Source organism: Brachyhypopomus gauderio, chromosome 19 (genome assembly GCF_052324685.1).
Source record: "Brachyhypopomus gauderio isolate BG-103 chromosome 19, BGAUD_0.2, whole genome shotgun sequence".
Taxonomy (NCBI): Eukaryota; Metazoa; Chordata; class Actinopteri; order Gymnotiformes; family Hypopomidae; genus Brachyhypopomus; species Brachyhypopomus gauderio.
In genome coordinates, this window is record NC_135229.1 from 1,410,304 (window position 1) to 1,430,042 (window position 19,739).

The following is a 19,739-nucleotide window of genomic DNA, read 5'->3' on the forward strand; positions in this document are numbered from 1 at the left end:
CAAACAGTTCATTTTCTTTTATTTACTTGTCTAGTGTTACGTGTTTAGGTTCAGGTCCCGATAAATCCTGGTGTTTTAAATGGGTTTTTACAACATTTAGGGGCCAGTACAGGTTTTCAGGTGAAGGTAAAGAACTAAATAAAGGAGTGAAGGAGATCTTTCCTCGTTTCTCGTTACCTCAGGACTCCGCCCTGGCGCGCGCAGGTGTAGGCGCGCGCCCGACCCTGCCGCGCGCGCGCGCGTGCGGTGACGCGCCGAGCCCGTAGTGCTCGCGACACGGCGGGGAGGAGTTCCGCAGGTTCACGCGCTCCGGGGAAGACAACGATGTGTCCAGCGGAGACACGACTCACCTGGCAGACGGACAACTTCTCCAACTTCTAACCGGACCGACCAGAGTCTGCCCGCCGCGGTTCTCAACATGGTAAGAGACCGAGACTCGCACCGCCTCCTTAACGAACCGGTCCCGAATTTTACACGGAATCGTTTCCTCCAGCTGGACTGGCCGCCTGCACCTGTTCGTACCAGGTGGCGGTTTGCGATTTAATTTAGTGATTATTGATCCACTCACGTTCATTAATGAATATAGTCATGATCCCTTAGCTGCGGGTTAATGTTTCATAAGCATGAAATTCCCATTTGGACTTTTTTATGTATTATATTGATTTTCGGTGCTATTTCACGGTCGAGGGCGGAGTGTCACTTCCGCCAAACCCGCGTTTGCCTTGTTAAACTGGTTCCAGCGTTACTTTGTGAAACTGGTTCCAGTTACTTTGTTAAACTGGTTCCAGCGTTACTTTGTGAAACTGGTTCCAGCGTTACTTTGTTAAACTGGTTCCAGCGTTACTTTGTTAAACTGGTTCCAGCGTTACTTTGTGAAACTGGTTCCAGCGTTACTTTGTTAAACTGTTCCAGCGTTACTTTGTGAAACTGGTTCCAGCGTTACCTGGGCACGTGCCGTCCACCCGGCCAAACCCCTTTCACGCGCGTAGATCCAACGTTGCCAAGTTAGAAGTTACTGATCCACTCGGCCCGGACAACGTTGTTTGCTGTGCGCCATTATGATCCCAGTTTAAACACGTTTGGCACGTTTGGAGAACATTTTCTTGTCTTCATTTCAAGTTTATTTGTTGTCATGGTGTCCGGGATCAATGATAATGTTAAACCAAAACACACTAGCTGCAGAGATGAATACTGCCTGGCTTCTGATTGGGGGTGTGTGTGTGTGTGTGTTGGGGGTTATGCGTTCTGCTCACGGGCCTCTCGCTGCAATACTGTGTTTTTCACACCTGGGGTTTCCTGACTGCAAAATACAAAGTCTCTTACCTCATTTGGTGAATAACCTGGGCTCTATTACCCCATTACCCCACAAAACATGAAATGTGTGGCATTAAATTGAGTTAATGAGGTGAGCTGAAGATCACAGGTGTCTGCCTGCCTCGTTAACGAGAGGCACCTCCATCTCGTTAATGAGAGGCATCTCCAGGCCTGCAGCAGGTGAATCCGTCTGCGTATGCACAGTAAGAATAAGGGCAGGCTAAGTGTTCGCTGCATGAGCCTCGCCTCACGGCAAACGTTCAGCATACGTGAGCACTGGTCTCGCTGCGTCTGCTGACGTTCCGCACAGTTGGGCCTTCAAACAATAGACGGGAAGTGAATTCTGTAGATCACAGCGGTGGGCGCTTCGCCCCTGACCCGGTGTCCAGGATGAGGCAGGATAACGTCTGGCCTTTCATCCTCGGCTGGGCGTTGAAGCTGGGTCTGTTTACGCTACGTCGCTCATGTGTTGGGCTCACACCGGAGACGCCGTATTCCTGAACATCTGTGTTCGTGGAGCTGCAGAGTCTTACAGGTCTAACGTTTCATTATGAGCTAAACTCAGGAACCTTGTTTTTTGGTTTGATTTTCTTTTGTATCATTGTTTACAGAATATGCAGACACAGCGTAACTCTGCAGTCTGTAAATATGGGCTGGACTGTCACAGCAGTCTGTAAATATGGGCTGGTAGCAGGTGTCTGTCCCTGCAGTCAGATCTCCTCACTGCTCCTGTAGGGTCTTAGGAGGTGGTAATCAGAAACTTCCACTAGACTGTGTGTGTGTGTGTGTGTGTGTGTGTGTGTGTGTGTGTGTGTGTGTGCTCGTGTGGTATGGCTCTCTGTACTGGTTTAAATGGGTGTGTGTGTTCTGGCTCTCTCCTCTGTTGTACTGGTTTAAACGGGAGCGTGTGATTGGTCGGTAGGGGGGAGGGCAGTGACCTCACAGGTGTAGCTTAGTTTGCCCTTCACTGCCTGAACCTTCCCAGCATTCTTTGCAAATTCTGGTTATTCATAGTTTATTAACCCAAGGCAGCAACGTTAAGTTGCTTTAGCAGGTTATTTTGGGAGTTATGATTTCTGGCACTGCACAAGATTCCTAGCTCATAACCTCCAGGTTCAAGTTGTGATTCTAAAACTTTGGTTATGTTTTCTGAGTGACATGTTGTCAAACCAAATGTGCTGATCTAGGATCTGTTCCTCATAGCAGTTCTGGTGGCACTGTGTTGATACGGACTGATCTAGGATCTGTTCCTCATAGCAGTTCTGGTGGCACTGTGTTGATGTGGACTGGTGTCAGTGCTGGTTCAGTGCAGTGACTGGTGCTGTTGACCCACTGCTTAGTCTCATGTGAGTCTTGGGTTCTGGCCGTACTGACTCAATAAGACAATTATAAAGGGTTATTATAGTCAGCCTGCATGACTAGCCTGCAGTACAAGGGGCTGTGTGTGTGTGTGTGTGTGTGTGTGTGTGTGTGTTTGTGATCTCATCTTGTATCATTCTGTAGGCCTTGTCAACTTCTGGATAGGATGAAGACAGTAGCCAGTAGAGTCATGTCCTGATTGACAGGCTGATTTTTGGCAGTCACAACACTGATCACTGAGATGAGGGTTTCACACACAGCTAACATACCACATGCATTAGTGTTGTTGCTCTCTGCTAGGGTTTGGGTGCCATAACAACAGTTACCTAGGGGACTGTACACTTGAGTGGAGGATGGATCTTCTAAATAATGGATTAGGATGTTTATAACTGCTTAATAACTGCTGTATTCGCAGTGTGAAGCTTACAACGTGAACACAACTTTTTGTACATTAAATATCCTCTCAGGCACAGTGCAGACTAAAGCGAGACCTTTTGTCCATGTCTCACACTGCTGGCCTGTGTGGCCATTCTGCAGTTCTGTGTACACAGTGCTGATCATCTCACTTCACCAGATGTTTCTCCTGTGTGAGATGAGTCAGGGCCTGTGGGCCTGTGGGCCTGTGCACTGTAGCGTAGTCCTGCGTAATCTGCACCACGGCAGATGGACGGGTCTTTATTCAGGTGGGTACTGTAATAAATCAGAATGCTGGACGTTGCTATTGTGCGTGGTGGCGTTTCTCTGCAGGCTGTGAAGTACTTGCACTCTGAGTGGAGATGCCGGCTACGATCATGTTAACGATGCCGTGTTTGATAGCAGTGGTGGTGGAGAAGGTTGTGTGGGTGGTGGTGGTGGTGGAGAAGGTTGTGTGGGTGGTGGTGGTGGAGAAGGTTGTGTGGGTGGTGGTGGTGGAGAAGGTTGTGTTAGAGTTAGTTTGGGTTAGTTATATACTCCCACTGTACTGTAGTACATCTACCAGTATCTCACTGCTATGTATCTCCACCCATGAACCAGTGTGTGTTCTAATTTATCACATCATGTCTTTGAATTTATATGGAAGTGCCACAAGTTCACAATGTCCTGTGTTATTTTTCTGTGTTGTGTCGTGTGTCGTGTGTGTGTGTGTGTGTGTGTGTGTGTGTGTGTGTGTGCAGATGCGTTTTCTCCTCCTCTTCAGTCGTCAGGGTAAACTGCGTCTACAGAAGTGGTTCCTGCCGCTGGCTGAGCGAGAGAAGAAGAAGATCATACGAGACATGGTCGCCATGGTGTTGGCACGGAAACCTCGCACGTGTAACTTCCTGCACTGGCGAGATCTGAAGATAGTGTATAAGAGGTAAAGAGGGGGAGGGGTCTGTAGACTGAGATAGTGTGTAAGAGGGGGAGGGGCCTGCAGACTGAAATAGTGTATGAGATAAAGAGGGGGAGGGGCCTGTAGACTGAGATAGTGTATAAGAGGTAAAGAGGGGGAGGGGCCTGCAGACTGAGATAGTGTATAAGAGGTAAAGAGGGGGAGGGGCCTGCAGACTGAGATAGTGTATAAGAGGTAAAGAGGGGGAGGGGCCTGCAGACTGAGATAGTGTGTAAGAGGGGGAGGGGCCTGCAGACTGAAATAGTGTATGAGATAAAGAGGGGGAGGGGCCTGTAGACTGAGATAGTGTATAAGAGGTAAAGAGGGGGAGGGGCCTGCAGACTGAGATAGTGTATAAGAGGTAAAGAGGGGGAGGGGCCTGCAGACTGAGATAGTGTATAAGAGGTAAAGAGGGGGAGGGGCCTGCAGACTGAGATAGTGTATAAGAGGTAGGGCTGTGACGGTATGGATTTTTTATTACCGCGGTAAGAAACTAACGCATCACCGCGGTATTGCGGTTAACCGTGAGACCCAGCCCCGCCCCCTGCCCCGCCCCCCACACTCACCCCCAAAAAGTAATGGTACTATGATTAATTAATGTACAAAGTTTTATTCTTCAAACCAGAAACTGTATTAGCCCTGATGTATCAAACAATGCATCATAGCCTACATAAACGTAAAAAAAAAAAACATAAATACAGCATAAAAAGGGAACATATGCTGTCTGTATAATTCTTCCTTGTACAGCTACTGCGCAACTAACGTAAATCCGCACGTTCTGGCTTATTTATCCATCTTAATGTTTTTTGCCAGGCAAACCAACATGTTTACTTTGTCGGGTTTAAGGGAGGATCTAAATGGAGTGACTATGTTGCCAGCCGCACTAAATACACGCTCGGAGGGTGTGCTCGTAGCGCATACTGTCATATATTTTCTGGCGACATTCGACAGAAGAGGGAATCGAGCTTGATTGTCCCTCCACCAAGCAAGTGGGTCCGAGTGCGCATCAAGGGTTTCCTCCTGTAAATACCTCGCAAGTTCCGTGTCTGCACGAATTCTCTTGGGAATCAATGGGCGTGTCTGTTCCTGTCTTTTTCCAAGCAGATCTGCAAGACTTTTCTTTTTTTTAGAAGGAGGAGCTAGTCTGCTTGCCCCTTCTCCATCCTCAGTCATCGAGATTTGCATGACAACTCTGTCATCGCGGCCCTCTTCGGGAACTGCCAGCATCTCCTCCAGCAGCTTGTCTTTTATGTCATCGGAGTTGCTGTCCTTGTGTCTTGGGTCAACAAATGAGGCCTTTGCCAACAGTACCTGTGTTGCAGGTGCACTGTATTTTTCTTCCAAGACTCCGGTCATTTTTTTTTTCAGGTTGCGCGCCAACTCTGTGTCTTCTTCAGTTGGAAGCAAAAGATCCTCTCGAAGTAACTGTAGTACCGGTTTCAAGGAGGACGCTGTAACCATCGTCTCTGAAGACAGCGCATCAGTAAAATCTGCAACTTTTTTCAGCGCCGCATTAACGGATTCTAGGACTTCGACATCCTGCCACGTCGGAATCAAATGCTGACTACGCCGATCATCCAGCACCCTTTTAATAGCTGGGCACTGCTCAAGAACACGTTCAACCATCTTCTGCGTAGAACCCCACCTAGTCGAACAATCCTGTGAATACATTAAAACAGGATTCACTTAAAATAAATTACGATCAGTGATCAGCCAGTTCTAAACTTATTACCCAGTTATTAACTTAAGCGACAAACACTATATATATATATATATATATATATATATATATATATATATTAGGGGTGGGACGCGATTAAAAAAATTAATCGAATTAATCGGAAGCTTTGTAATTAATTAATCGAAATTAATCGCATTTTAATCGCATTTCAGTATTTAACATGAGAAATATTAATTTAAGTTTGAATGATGAATGAATCAATGAACATAATCATAAACTTCAACATCTTGTTTATTTTTCCACCAGTCTACTACACAGACCAATATATGTGTAGTGTGCAGAAAACAGTTCAGAACATTGGAAATTCTGATCAAAAATGTTGTTTAATTTTGGGAGTTTTGCTCAGGATATTGGAAGAATTGAAGTAAATCAGAAGATGTTTTTTAATAGCATTTTAGCAATTTCTTTAATTTCTCAGGCTTCTGCCACAGGCATCTCCATAGTGCCTAGAAGTGGTCTTCTGCATGCTCAAAGCAAATGACTGGATCTTCATCATCTATAGATTCATCATCTATATGAGCTGTCACACCAAGATAATTCTTGTTGCTAACAGAGGTCCAGTGATCCCCAGTCAGAGCCACATTTGTGGCACTCTTCACAATAACCTGTTTTACTTCTTTCCTCATCATACAGCTGCTGGATTTTCTTCGACATTGTCTTTCTGGGGTGAGTTTCCCAAAACGTTCTTAGCGCCAAGTACTTCGTTACCTCATTCTTACGTACGAGGTTAAGAAGTACTTGGCGCTAAGAACGTTTTGGGAAACTCACCCCTGGACGGTAGTTCGTAACTTGCATCAGTTGACGCAATGTGCAGCGCTTCTTGTAAGTCTTTATCTTCGACCACTGAGAGCGGACAACACAAATAATGTGACGCGTCATGTATAAACGCGTGCGGAGTCGCGCGCTACGGCCACTCGCGAAAGTTTAATCCAGTCTTAATGGTCCAATGAAGGTAATTTAAAAACCAGGACATTTCCTCACAGGATGTGACACTGTGCGATTTTTGGCCCATTTTCAGCCGATTTTTCACTCGTTTCGGCTCAATCGCGTGTCGTGCATCGTATAGTTTACACAGGTATACGAGGAGCGATTCACAACTCCCGATCAGAAATCGCAGCGTCGCAAGAATATCAAACATGTTTGAAATTCAAATCGCTCCTCGTGAGAGTATCGCACTGTTGAAGCAGCTCCACGAGCCGACTCTCCCTGCGATTTAGTCGTACAGTTTGAGCTGGAGCTGAGTACACGATTTAAAATATCGCACAGTGTACGCCCAGCTTTAGCCGCAACATGTTTTGCGTTGAGGTGGTAACGAAGAGTGGAAGTGCTCCTGTGATAAGCGAACTCCTTCCTACATAAAGTGTAAATAACACTATTTTTGTTTGTAGCCTACTTCCATCTGGAAGTTTATATTTAAATTTCCCATCCACCAGCGTAGCCTCTTCAGTCATATCCATCATGATCTTATTGTGCGTCCATATAATCTGTATGTCTGGAACTCGTGCACTGAGAAACATTCCACGGTGCAAAAGTGTCTCGCCCGTTAAATGCGTTAAAATGCGTTAATTTTTTTAGTGCGTTAATTTTCCTGTAATTAATTAATCGAAATTAACGCGTTAAAGTCCCACCACTAATATATATATATATATAATGTGTGTGTGTATTCTAAAAATATAATGATCTAGTTTCACTTAATTTGGCTGGATTAAAGTACTGCTCGGCACGCACAAATTCAACTTCAACAAGCTTTTACGGGAGTTAATAAAAAAAATCGTTAAGTGCTTTTATTTTTCGTTTCCTTGGGATAATTGTTGGACATCCGTGAATTATTTTACTTTTTCTTTGTGTGTCCCGCTACCCTGAAGGCTTTCGTAACTGTTTATTGTGTAATATATGCGGACAACTTACCACGACTAGGCAATGCTGGGGCAAGTTGAGCTCTGCTTGTTCTTTGATAAGCTTTCTCTTCTTTTGCCAGCTTTGTGAGAACGTTGTCACCAAAGTTCTGCACAAACCAATAGCGCGGGCTGTGCGGTATTTCTCTGACTTCAGTGCGTTGGTTACAGCTAAATGCAGATTATGGCCAAAACAATTTAGCCATTGCCAGCCAAGTTTACGTACGGCAGCCACAATGTTGGCCCCATTGTCTGTTGTAATGCATGCCAATTTCCCTTCATCCAGAGACCACTCTTGGAGGGAAGATCTGAGCGCTTCTGCCAGGTTGTCACCCGTGTGACTTTCTGGAATGAATAAGGTCTCCAGGCATTTTGATTGTAGTTCCCAGTTTGCATTGAGGTAGTGTATGGTCAGGCTCATGTATGGCATCATGTTCACACTTGACCATATATCCGTTGTCATCGAGAAATGATAAACTTCTTTCAGGTCCCGTATTATACCCTCCTTCACTGTCTGGTATAATGCAGGAACTGCTTTCTGCGAGAAGTACTTTCGATCGGGAAGTACATATTGCTTATCAAAGGCCTGTAGCATTGCCTTGAAAGCTGACTTCTCAACGGTACGAAAGGGAACCATTTCCTCAACTAAATAGCGGGTCACACTGTCAGTTAGCGTTCGCCACTGTTTACTGTCACGTTGGTATTTCGCTCCTCTTGCAAAAGCTTCAGAGATGGCCAGTTGCTGCTGACCTGGACCTGCTCCTGACGCAGATGTGCTGCTCCCAAGTTGGGCAAACGCCAAAGGGTGATTAATTTTAAGATGTGCTCTTAAATTACTGGTATTTCCTCTTGAGACTGCGATTTTTTTTCTGCAAATGCGGCATATTGCCTCCTCTACATTTGCTGGCTGTCCATTGTCATCTGACTCAAATCCAAAATGGGCCCAAATTGGTGACGAAGTATTTGCCTTTGAAACAAGATTCGTGGCCATTGCTGAATTGAATAATGTCTGCTTAATTGTCATCCGTATGGACATTTGTTATGTAGAGGGTCTTCACTCCTCCATTGGTGGAAGAGAGTACCCCATACCCTCTTGACTTGATCCATGATGGCGCCAGTATGTTTGTTGGCGTGCCGTCGGTTTTTACCTGTCCTGCCGCTGCCTGTTCTGTGTATGTCTATGTGCCTTCTTTTCCACCAATTTCTTACAGTACCGGCGACTCAATTTCAATATGACCGTGAAACTTTGCTTTCTATACGATCGGCTATGGACATATATGTCCACAAGACTGGTGGGGACCAGTTTTTTCATCCGCGGTTTTCCACGGCAATGTCACCGTGTATCTGCCGCCTCTCCTGCTGCAATATTCAGAGAAGGAAGCGCCAGAGAAAACGCGGAAAACGAGCCGGTGTGAGAGTAAAGATGCGGTGTTTCCTACGCACTCAAAACCACGCTCATCTGGTGCCTGTTTATCCGGTTCTGACATCTGAACCTCGCATTCACCCTGTGAACCTGAGAATACCTGCTCAGAGGAGAAGAGGCGTCCAACTACAGAACCTACGGCCGCTTGGATACACACCTTGGGCAACCGGTAATTGTGCTTCAACAGTGAAAATGGCCCTGACTAACGTAAGGTCGATCTCTAACAAGTCCTTTATTTTAAATGACTTTTTTACGTCTCAAGACCTAGACTTTCTATTTTTAGTTGAAACGTGGCTGCGAGCTGATGAACTGAGTTTGTTCTCGGACCTATGCCCTACAGACTGTAGCTTCCTGAACTCTCCGCGGAGAACTGGACGAGGGGGAGGACTTGCAGTCGTGTATAGAAATGGTTTTAAATGTACTGCACTCGCTATGGAAGTGTACTCCAGCTTTGAGTCGCTCACTTTTAAAGTTGAATCTACGGTTTCACTGCTTGTCATTTTAATTTATAGACCACCTAAATTTAATAAGGACTTTATTAGAGATTTTTCTGACCTTTTATCCTCAGTAATGGTAATGTCTGACCATATTCTAATTCTAGGGGATTTTAACATCCATGTGTGTTGCCCTCATAAGCCCATGGTCAGTGAATTTAACCATCTGTTGGACTCTTTTGATTTTATACAACATGTAAGCGGCCCTACTCATGAACATGGGCATACCCTCGATTTCGTTATGTCTCATGGATTTAATGTAGAAAATGTTAAAACCTTAGAAATGGCATTTTCAGATCATTTTCCTGTTATGTTCAACTCACTGCTTGCTTTACACCCTGTGATCATCAAGACCCCAGAACATTTCACCAGAAAATTCGGCCCCACTACAGCTACTCAGTTTGCGGTTACATATAAAACTTATTCCTCTCCTACTATCTCTCAGTTGGACATTGAGCATTTAACTGCTTCTTTTCGATCTTCCTGCACAGCAGTGCTGGATCAGGTTGCCCCTTTTAGAGTGACTCACCCCAGCTTTAAATCTAGACCTTGGGTGGATGATTCTGTTAGAATGGCTAGGAAAGAGTGCAGGAAGGCTGAGCGCAAATGGAAGAGGGATAGATTACAAATATCATTTGAGATTCTTAAATCAACTTTGTTCAGGTTTCAAGAACTCATGAGATCTACTAAAGCAAAATATTTTTCAGAAATGATTTCAAAAAATCAGCATAACCCTAAATTTCTGTTTAATACAATAAATTCAGTACTCAACCATGTTCCACACATTAGCCCTGAAGCATCCTCAAAAAACTGTGAGGCTTTTCTTGATTTCTTTCTGGCCAAGGTTGATAATATTAGAGCTAATATATCAACGTCGGTGTTCAGTCCTGCTGTTTATAAGCTGGGTATTCCAACATTTGAGAAATTTGACCCAATCTCCTTGTCTCAGTTAGCTGACATTGTTTCTCAAATGAAGTGTTCTAACTCTGCTGATGATGTTCTTCCATCTTGGTTTTTTAAGGAAATCTTTGACACAATTGGCCCTGATGTTTTGTTAATTATAAATGCAAGTTTAGCCTCTGGCACAATTCCCGAGTGTTTTAAACATGCAGTTGTACAGCCTCTCTTAAAGAAGCATAATCTGGATATAGGGGATCTGAGTAACTACCGGCCTATATCAAAGCTATCTTTTCTGTCTAAGATCTTAGAAAGAGCTGTTTTAACTCAACTAACCTGTTTCATTGACAGCAACAAAATTTATGAGACTTTTCAATCAGGTTTTAGGGCATTTCACAGCACAGAGTCTGCTCTTTTAAAAGTTACCAACGACCTCTTATATAATGCTGATTCTGGAGGTTCTTCAGTCTTGGTACTGCTGGACTTGAGCGCTGCATTTGATACTGTCAACCATGATTTACTCATTGAACGCCTGGAATACTGTGTTGGAATCAAGAGTGTGGCACTTAGTTGGTTTACCTCCTATATTAAAAACAGGACCTTTTCAGTGAGCATTGGCAAATACTTTTCTACCTCTACCATGGTGACTTCTGGGGTTCCACAAGGATCAATTTTAGGCCCTGTTCTTTTTTCATTATATATGCTTCCCCTTGGTCAAATAATTCGTAAGCATGGAATCTCATTTCATTGTTATGCGGATGATTTACAACTGTACTTACCTTTGAAACCTGGGAATCATCACCCCCTAGATAGACTCAATGAGTGCATCACGGACATAAAAAACTGGATGACTCAAAGCTTTCTTCAATTGAATGACAGTAAAACAGAGGTTATTCTGTTTGGGCCTCCTTCAATAACTAACCATCTAAAGGAAAATCTAGGCCCTTTAAAACCCTATCTGAAAACTCAGGTTAAAAACCTTGGGGTCATCTTTGATTCAGAATTCAAATTTGAGAAGCAAATTAATGCAATAGTCAAGGGCTGCTTTTTCCAGCTAAGAACAATCTCCAAATTAAAGTCGTTTCTTAGTACTTCAGATCTTGAAAAGGTCATTCATGCTTTTACTACATCTAGATTGGATTACTGCAATGCACTGTATTTTGGTATTAATGGAGCAACTCTGTCACGCTTACAGTTAGTTCAGAATAGTGCAGCCAGATTATTAACTGGTACCAAAAAAAGAGAACACATCACCCCAATTTTGGCATCCCTGCATTGGCTCCCAGTGCATTACAGAATCCAGTTCAAAATAGCATTGATGGTTTTTAAAGCCTTAAATGGACTTGCACCAGCATATATTGTGGACATGCTCTGTATGTATGTGCCCTCAAGAGCTTTAAGGTCTTCGACCCAATCATTTCTAACAGTTCCAAGATCTCGTCTTAAACAAAAAGGGGATCGTGCCTTCACTGTTGCTGCACCAAGGCTTTGGAATGGACTTCCAACTGATGTCAGAAATGCACCGTCTGTGACGAGTTTTAAATCCAAACTTAAAACACACTTTTATTCTTTAGCATTTGGCAGCTAACAAACTGTGGATTAAGGATTGTGTAAATGTTAATGTTTGTTCTGTGTTTGCGGTGGGTGATTAGGGGTGGGAATGTCTTTTTTCTATTGTGCAGCACTTTGTTTTAAACGTGCTATATAAATAAAATTTTACTTACTTACTTACTTACTATTACCATAAGAGGAGCATTTTCGACATGTGCAATTAAAATAAAATTCGTTTTATTTCTGGTGTGTGTGAGTGTGGAAAATATTTGAGTGTGACTGTTATTTGTAGCAAGCATCAAGTATTCAAACCGTAAAATAATTATTAATAATCAGAAAAATCCAAAAGAACCCCCCCTCGGTCCATTTGTTTATGGACTTTTCCTTTCTGTCGAGCGCGTTCTTGAACACGTGATGGATGATAACTAAATATTTACAGAGTTTATATTACAGATCACAGTTAATGTGCAGCCATGTAACTTGTAATAGAAAAGGCAATGCGTTAAATCAAGCGGGAGACTATCAACACTCAATATGTTTTTATTAAAATGGCGACAACAACCAAATACACCAACGTTCAATTAAAAATGTATTTATTTATTTTTTATTTATTGTAAATTTCTCCGTGGCACGTGCAGTGCAGTTCGTTTGTTGCTAAGTGCTCAGTTTAATCTTTAGCTGCTTGGCAAAATAACGGCTATAACATTATTCAGCTAAAAGTAAGACAGTTTAAATTAATCGGAACATTTCCACTGATATAACAAGACCTAAATAGAATTCCTAAATAGAATCACCAACCCGGTCTCATTCGTATGAAATCGTACGCAAAACTAAGCACTGGATAAACTACTCTCTCTGCTGTGCTGGAGAGACTCGGATCCAGGGTGCTGCGTGAGATCGTTCAAAAATCATTGCGCGGTGAACAAATTTTACACATCATAGTTATTTGTGGAGTGAAATGGATAGTATAGGACTTAAAAGTGGCATATTAATACTGAATTCGTTATGGCTGTGCTTTTATTGAGCATTTCACTATGGCTCAAAACTCAATCAGATTTTACAACAATTAAAAAATGCGGTAATGACAGTAATGAGCTCATCACCGCGGTAGACGTCCCATAACCGCGGTATTGCGGTAATAAAATTATCGTCACAGCCCTAATAAGAGGTAAAGAGGCGAGGGGCCTGCAGACTGAGATAGTGTATAAGAGGTAAAGAGAGGGAGGGGCCTGTAGACTGAGTCCTCATTCACAGCTCTGACCTCATGTTTGCAATATTAACAATACAGTGCGCATAAAATAAATGTCCCGTTGTTTGGTGTGGCATCATTGACTGAGATTAATCAGGGATTATTTCTTGGCATCTAGAATTTTCTTAAGCGCTTCTGATGAGTCACGATTTATGGCCCACCCCAACTGCCACGCACGGCCCCCCCTACCCCCACTGCCCCGCCCACTTCCTGTACAAGTTCACAAATCAGTTTTGCTACAAGGACACCGAGATATGGGTTGCAAAATTCAAGGGGGGCATATTTGAAGTTGTGCTGAATTAGTGTACAAAAATACAAGTGCAACTTATAGTTTATAAGTTCTAAAATAAAAAATACACGTACAGATTTAGTTTATAAGTTCTCAAATCTTGTCCTTTGTGCTCAAGTTTTGCAACAGATTTACCTTCATATAGATCAGCACTTTGCATGTGAGGTGTTTCATAGCTCTACGCCTAGTTTTTGTGCTGTTCTAACCATTGAACACAGTAGTTTGTGGTAGTTTCACGTGGTTTAAACTGGTGATTTAGTTATTGCTAGGTCAGGGCTCTGCACATGTGCAGACTGGTCACATGATCTGTCCCAGCAGATTGCCTCTGCCACTGGGACACGTTTGTTGCCTCTAGGGGGCGTTGTGCTCGTAGTGGCTAATGTAAGTCCTGCTGGACAGAAGTATCTGAGCTGAGGTTGTGCACATGTGTGGTGATTGTGTAAAGCTCTCCTGAAGGTCTGCCTCACTACAGTCCTGTAAGAGCTCACAGAATGCTGTTCAACTAATAAGGTGGATTAGAAATGCTTTGGTCTTTTATTTCAAGGAACTTGAAATAAAAGAATACAGTTTATACAAGTTGTGGCTTTGAGCCAGTTTATGTAAGGAGGTGTGGCTTTGAGCCAGTTTATGTAAAGAGGTGTGGCTTTGAGCCAGTTTATGTAAAGAGGTGTGGCTTTGAGCCAGTTTATGTCATGGGCTGGCGGTTAGGGAACTGGTCTTGTGATCGGAGGGTCGTGGGTTCGATTCCCAGACAGGCCATGACTGAGGTGCCCTTGAGCAAGGCACCTAACCCCAACTGCTCCCCGGGCGCCGGGCTAGGGCTGCCCACCGCTCTGGGCACGTGTGATCCACAGCCCCCTAGTAATCACTATTGTGTGTTTGTGTGTTCTGACTGCACAGATGGGTTAAAAGCGGAGGACAAATTTCGATTGGGGTGTAAAAAATCACAATTGACAAAATATGGCACATTTCATTTTCATTTCAGTTATATAAAAGCAGTAAAGCAGTTGACTGCAACATTTGCAGCTAATGGGAATGTCCATGTTACCTGTGTGCAGGTGTGTCAGGTCTGTACTTCTGCTGTGTGCAGGTGTGTCAGTCTGTACTTCTGCTGTGTGCAGGTGTGTCAGTCTGTATTTCTGCTGTGTGCAGGTGTGTCAGGTCTGTATTTCTGCTGTGTGCAGGTGTGTCAGTCTGTACTTCTGCTGTGTGCAGGTGTGTCAGTCTGTATTTCTGCTGTGTGCAGGTGTCAGGTCTGTATTTCTGCTGTGTGCAGGTGTGTCAGGTCTGTACTTCTGCTGTGTGCAGGTGTGTCAGGTCTGTACTTCTGCTGTGTGCAGGTGTGTCAGTCTGTATTTCTGTTGTGTGCAGGTGTGTCAGGTCTGTATTTCTGCTGTGTGCAGGAGGTGTGTCAGGTCTGTACATCTGCTGTGTGCAGGTGTGTCAGGTCTGTATTTCTGCTGTGTGCAGGAGGTGTGTCAGGTCTGTACTTCTGCTGTGTGTCAGGTCTGTATTTCTGCTGTGTGCAGGTGTGTCAGGTCTGTATTTCTGCTGTGTGCAGGTATGCCAGTCTGTATTTCTGCTGTGGTCTGGAGGACCAGGACAACGAGCTGCTGGCCCTGGAGGTTCTGCACCGCTACGTGGAGCTGCTGGATAAGTATTTTGGGAATGTGAGTGTTGCCTCTGGCCTGCAGGTTTAACCCAGCTGAAGACCAGCACGGCCAACATGTCTCTGATGGCGACACTATATTCTACAGGATTTGAAGTATAAAATTAAAGATTCATAATTTATAAAATCTAAAAAATTACTGTCAAAGTATAGTTTACATTCTTACGTGAGAAACCACCTCTCTAAGTGGAAATGCTAAGCATTTATAAAAAAAAATTTATTTTTATTTTTATTCTGAAGAAATATATGTGGAGGTGCACATAGTGAAAAGCAGTGTTTTAAAAAACTCGTACAGTAGAGTAAAAACAGTAAATACAGTAGATTCAGAGCGTGTGGATTACAGGACCTGCAGGGTAAGATGAAGGTTACAGACTGAGCCAGGAATATTTGATCAGGTCTGGGGGACTGTAGGTTGATTCAATCTCTTCATGGATGAACAAACAGCCCAACAGTTTCATTTGGACTCTGAACCCGTCAAACGCAGATGGGTTCTGCTGTTCTGGTGTCACTGCAGGTGTAGTGGGTGCAGCACTGACCTTTAACCCTGGAGTAGCCACAGGGAAACCAAATACATAGAAACAAGGACTTAAAAAAAAAAAAAGTATTTTAGTTGTGGAAATGTATTGTGTGTGTGGATTCCCTCCTCTCTCAAGTGTGTAAATATGTTTGTGTGTGTGTCTCAGGTGTGTGAGCTGGACATCATCTTCAACTTTGAGAAGGCCTACTTCATTCTGGACGAGTTCCTGATAGCAGGAGAGATCCAGGAAACCTCAAAACAGTCCATCGCCAAGTCCATCGAGGCCTCTGACATGCTGCAGGAGGTAGGAGGAATGGGGAGGGGCAAAGGGGCAGGAGGAGGGGTAAAGGGGCAGGGGGAGGGGTAAAGGGGGAGGGGTAAAGGGGCAGGGGGAGGGGCAAAGGGGCAGGGGGAGGGGCAAAGGGGCAGGGGGAGGGGCAAAGGGGCAGGGGGAGGGGTAAAGGGGCAGGAGGAGGGGTAAAGGGGCAGGGGCTGTGCTGTGTTGGTGTTAACAAGGGCTGTACAAATGATGCGGTTCATTAAAGGACCCCTAGTGACCTCGGAAGCTCCCATCACACCCGCAGCAGATGGTGGAAACTGATTCCTGCCTGCCGCCTTCGAGTGCCTCGACTCGGCCGAAGCGCAAAATCGTCATTGCGTGTAAACTGGAGTGTTAGCTGCGCTGTGGTGGAACAGCGTGCATCGCTGCAGAGCTCAGTGCCACGTTCACTAGTGCCACGTTCACTAGTGCCACGTGTGTTGCAGACTCACTGTGGAGTTTTCTCCTCTCTCCAGACGATGGAGGAGTACATGAGCAAGCCGGCGTTCTAGCAATGGAGGAGTACGGATCTCCAGAACCACGAGTGGACCTCCGGGACCACACCGTCCTCATGCCTACAGACACTGCTGCCGTCTGGGACCGGCTGGGCACGGAGAGCTGCTGGAGTGTCTGGTACCAGCCGGAGAAGACTGTATGAAGAACAGTTGTGTAGGTCTATTTGTATGTAATAGAGGGGTAGAAACAGGGTGTTTCTGTTTGTTTTTGTTTTATATATATATATTTGTATTTTATATTGTGACTGTGCACAATGGCTGTTGACCCTTGACCCGGTGACCTTGCTTAATTGTTTAAAAGTTGTTTAAAAGTTTTCTTACTTTACCACATACTAGTGAGCTTAATATATTAATGAGCTCATTACCTTATTAGTGAACTCATCAACTAATTAGCTTGTAGCTAGAGGGCACATTAGAGCAAGGGGTACACGGGTGGGCGGGGCTTGTGTAGACGTGAGCGGAGAATCACTGTGCCAGCGACCGTTAGCAATAATATTGCAGTTATCGATCCAACTGATCGGATTCGATATTTTGAACAGATTGTCAAGACGGGATGACCACATGTGCCAGTGTGTCGATGTGCACACGTACATACCATTCCACACTGTTACGATGCCTCGTGGAATCTGTTTAATCCTATAGACCTGAGAAATATACAGTTTGCAATAATTATTTCGAATCATAAGTTTAAGTGCCTAAAATTTATTTTAGGGCCTGGTTTATAGAATATACTGCACGTCTCATGAGATCAGATCAAAATCTCTTGACAACATTTAGGGAGTTTTTATGCATCCAGTTTATTACTAATGCTGTTTGTAGCGTACAATAAAATCTTCTCTGTTGATGCTGACATTAAAATTCTATTTTGACATATTCACTGTTTGCTGGTGTTCTTGTACGTACCGGAGCTGTCCAAGTTCTGAAATGACGTAGTGTGGCGTTGCTGACGAAGAAATCCCTTCACTCGTGATATCGTTTTGGTATTAAAGCGATGCAACGTCGCGTTTTTCGTCGTCCTCGACTTTTCTATAATGAGCCATTACTAATTATTTTTTCTACATTTTCATCTTCCACCTCACACTTGAAATGCTCCCTGCGCACCATATTTTGAATACGTGTTCCGCTTAATAAGTCAACACAATGCAGCGAGAGGGAAAAATAATACGTTAATGCTTTATTAATCTTTGAATCATTTCACAATGAATAACATGTACAAAATAATTACGAAGGGAGTATCCCGTCCACCTTTCATGATGCTATAGGTACGGCGAGGAGTGCAGAAATCTCCGTACTGCTCGGTTAAAGGGGACGTGATACCAACCACCGCAACAAAATCACTCGAATAACTGCTAATCCATAACAGACAAAATGCCGTTTACGTTTGCACGTTTATATAGGATATAATATTTACATCATAGAGAATTTCATGAAAACTAAAGCACTTTAAACGTTGGTTACTTTTTTGAAGAAATATAGGCTTGTCCGACTAGGAGAAGGATGTTGTTCCGCACGAGCTCTGTCTCTTATCCACTACATCCCGGCCACCAGTTTACTATGGTGCTCTTTCTCCCCGTCGGTTACCGACTCCTGGATCTGCTGGTTCGTCTGCTCCGGTACCGTATTCTCTTTTTGCGGTGCCTCCGCCTCGCCGTTCGCGTGCGTGTCTCTTTTGACGGGCGCGCTCTTCCCCGTGTCCACTTGGTCGAAATAATCTTTCATCGCCTCTTCGTAAACTTCGTAGGGAAAGTGTCCGTTTAACGCGGAGTTCTCGGATCGTTTTCTGTCGGGGGAACCGGGCTCGGGGTACTCCGTCAGCAGCTTGGCGGCGAGGAACGTGGCCACCTCGTCCTCGTCCACGGTGTCGTCGTAGTCGTCCTTTCGTTTGCTGGGGGTTCTGGTGAGCTCCGGTACCGCCAGGCCGCCCCGCCTTCCGCTCGGCGTGAAGTATCTCGACATGGAAGTTTTATAAGGTCGCGGTTTCATGAAATATTTCGCGTTCTTGCTAGCTACGTTTCCGAGCCCTAAGACTTTGAGAAGGTCCTCGGTCTTGACGTCGGCGGGGATGTCGCTCACGGTCACCTCCGGCTGGCGGCCGTTGTAGTACTTGATGACCCGGCTCTTGTAGCGGGGGGCGGCGGGTTTCCTCGGGAGTGGCGAGTCGGGGAGACGCTGCTGTTTTCTGGTTTCCTCCATAAACAACATCCCAACAAGCTCTTCAGGGGGGATCTGGAGCTTCATCGACACGGCCGACAGCAGCTGTTTGATCGCCCGCGGGTCGAACAGAGAGGGTCGGTTCAGCAGTCTCCTCCTTCCGTTTTGTGCGTCCATCAGGTCCCGTTTCTGTGCCTGGTCGGTCATTTCCAGGACTTTTAACAGGTAGTAATCCACAAGTTTCGTGTCGTCGTCCAGGTCCCCTTTGTCTTCGTACGTGGTGCTGTCTCGTCTCTCCATCGTCTCACGCTCCTCCGCGCTGTCTCCCAGTCCCCGCTCGAACTCTTCATGACTGCCCCTCACCACCTCCTCCGTCTCCACCTGCTCCTCCAGCGGCACCCAGTCTTCTCCTCCGGCCACGTCTTCATAGGCCAGGTTCCTCACCCTGTACACGTCGTCGCCGTCGTCGCCGTCCTCTCCGACGGGACCGTCTCGTTTCTGGCTCTGGACGGCGGAGAGTTTGCCGAGCTCTTCGAGAATGGACCGCACGTTGGCCAGTCCCTGCGGCGTGTACTGCTCGTCCATGTCCTCGGTGGCCCGTTTGGCGTCTCGGACGTTTTCCTCGTCTTCAAACATGAGCGGGTATTTCTTGTGTGGCCTCACCACACCCCCGTATTCGCTCGCGGGGCTTCCGGCGTCCACCGCCGGGCGTCTGCTCTTCAGCAGGCGGCGTTGGTTTCCCCCCGTCAGGGTGGTGTCTGCACCCTCCCCCGCCTGCTCCAGCGTCCTGAGCAGGGCTCGCACCCACTGGGGTGTCCCGCTGCTGTCGGACCAGCGCGTGGCCGCGTCCTCGCGCGCGGGCGCGGGCGCGTCCTCGTCCTGGAGCGAGGCGAGCTGCACCAGCAGGCGGAATTTGTCCACCTCGTCGTAGTTTCCGGTGGGGCCCTCGGACCCATCCTTCAGCTGCTTCATGTTCTCGATGTACTCCAGAGCTTTGATCATGTCGGA

General features: G+C 45.4%; 2 protein-coding genes across 4 annotated transcripts in view; one reads left to right on the forward strand and one right to left on the reverse strand.

Annotated features, from left to right (window-relative positions):
- Positions 1-256: 256 nt before the first annotated feature.
- On the forward strand, positions 257-17,454 carry ap1s3b (adaptor related protein complex 1 subunit sigma 3b). The gene is made up of 5 exons (XM_076981458.1): positions 257-421; positions 3,828-4,006; positions 15,122-15,230; positions 15,913-16,050; positions 16,542-17,454. Exons 1-5 carry the CDS (start codon positions 419-421, stop codon positions 16,575-16,577), a joined length of 465 nt encoding a protein of 154 aa, XP_076837573.1. The 5' UTR covers positions 257-418; the 3' UTR covers positions 16,578-17,454.
- Positions 17,455-17,733: 279 nt separating this feature from the next.
- The window catches only part of scg2b (secretogranin II b), a 2,940-nt gene continuing 934 nt past the window's right edge, over positions 17,734-19,739 (reverse strand). For all 3 annotated transcript variants that reach the window (XM_076982043.1, XM_076982044.1, XM_076982041.1), the window contains exon 2: positions 17,734-19,739. This exon is cut by the window's right edge and continues 150 nt beyond it. In XM_076982043.1, coding sequence (XP_076838158.1) covers positions 18,111-19,739 — 1,629 coding nt within the window. In that variant the 3' untranslated portion in view covers positions 17,734-18,110.

Coding starts and splice junctions, on each gene's coding strand:
- ap1s3b (XM_076981458.1), top strand. Junction 4,007..15,121: donor CTGAAGATAGTGTATAAGAG/GTAAAGAGGGGG, acceptor TGCTGTGTGCAG/GTATGCCAGTCTGTATTTCT. Junction 16,051..16,541: donor CCTCTGACATGCTGCAGGAG/GTAGGAGGAATG, acceptor TCCTCTCTCCAG/ACGATGGAGGAGTACATGAG.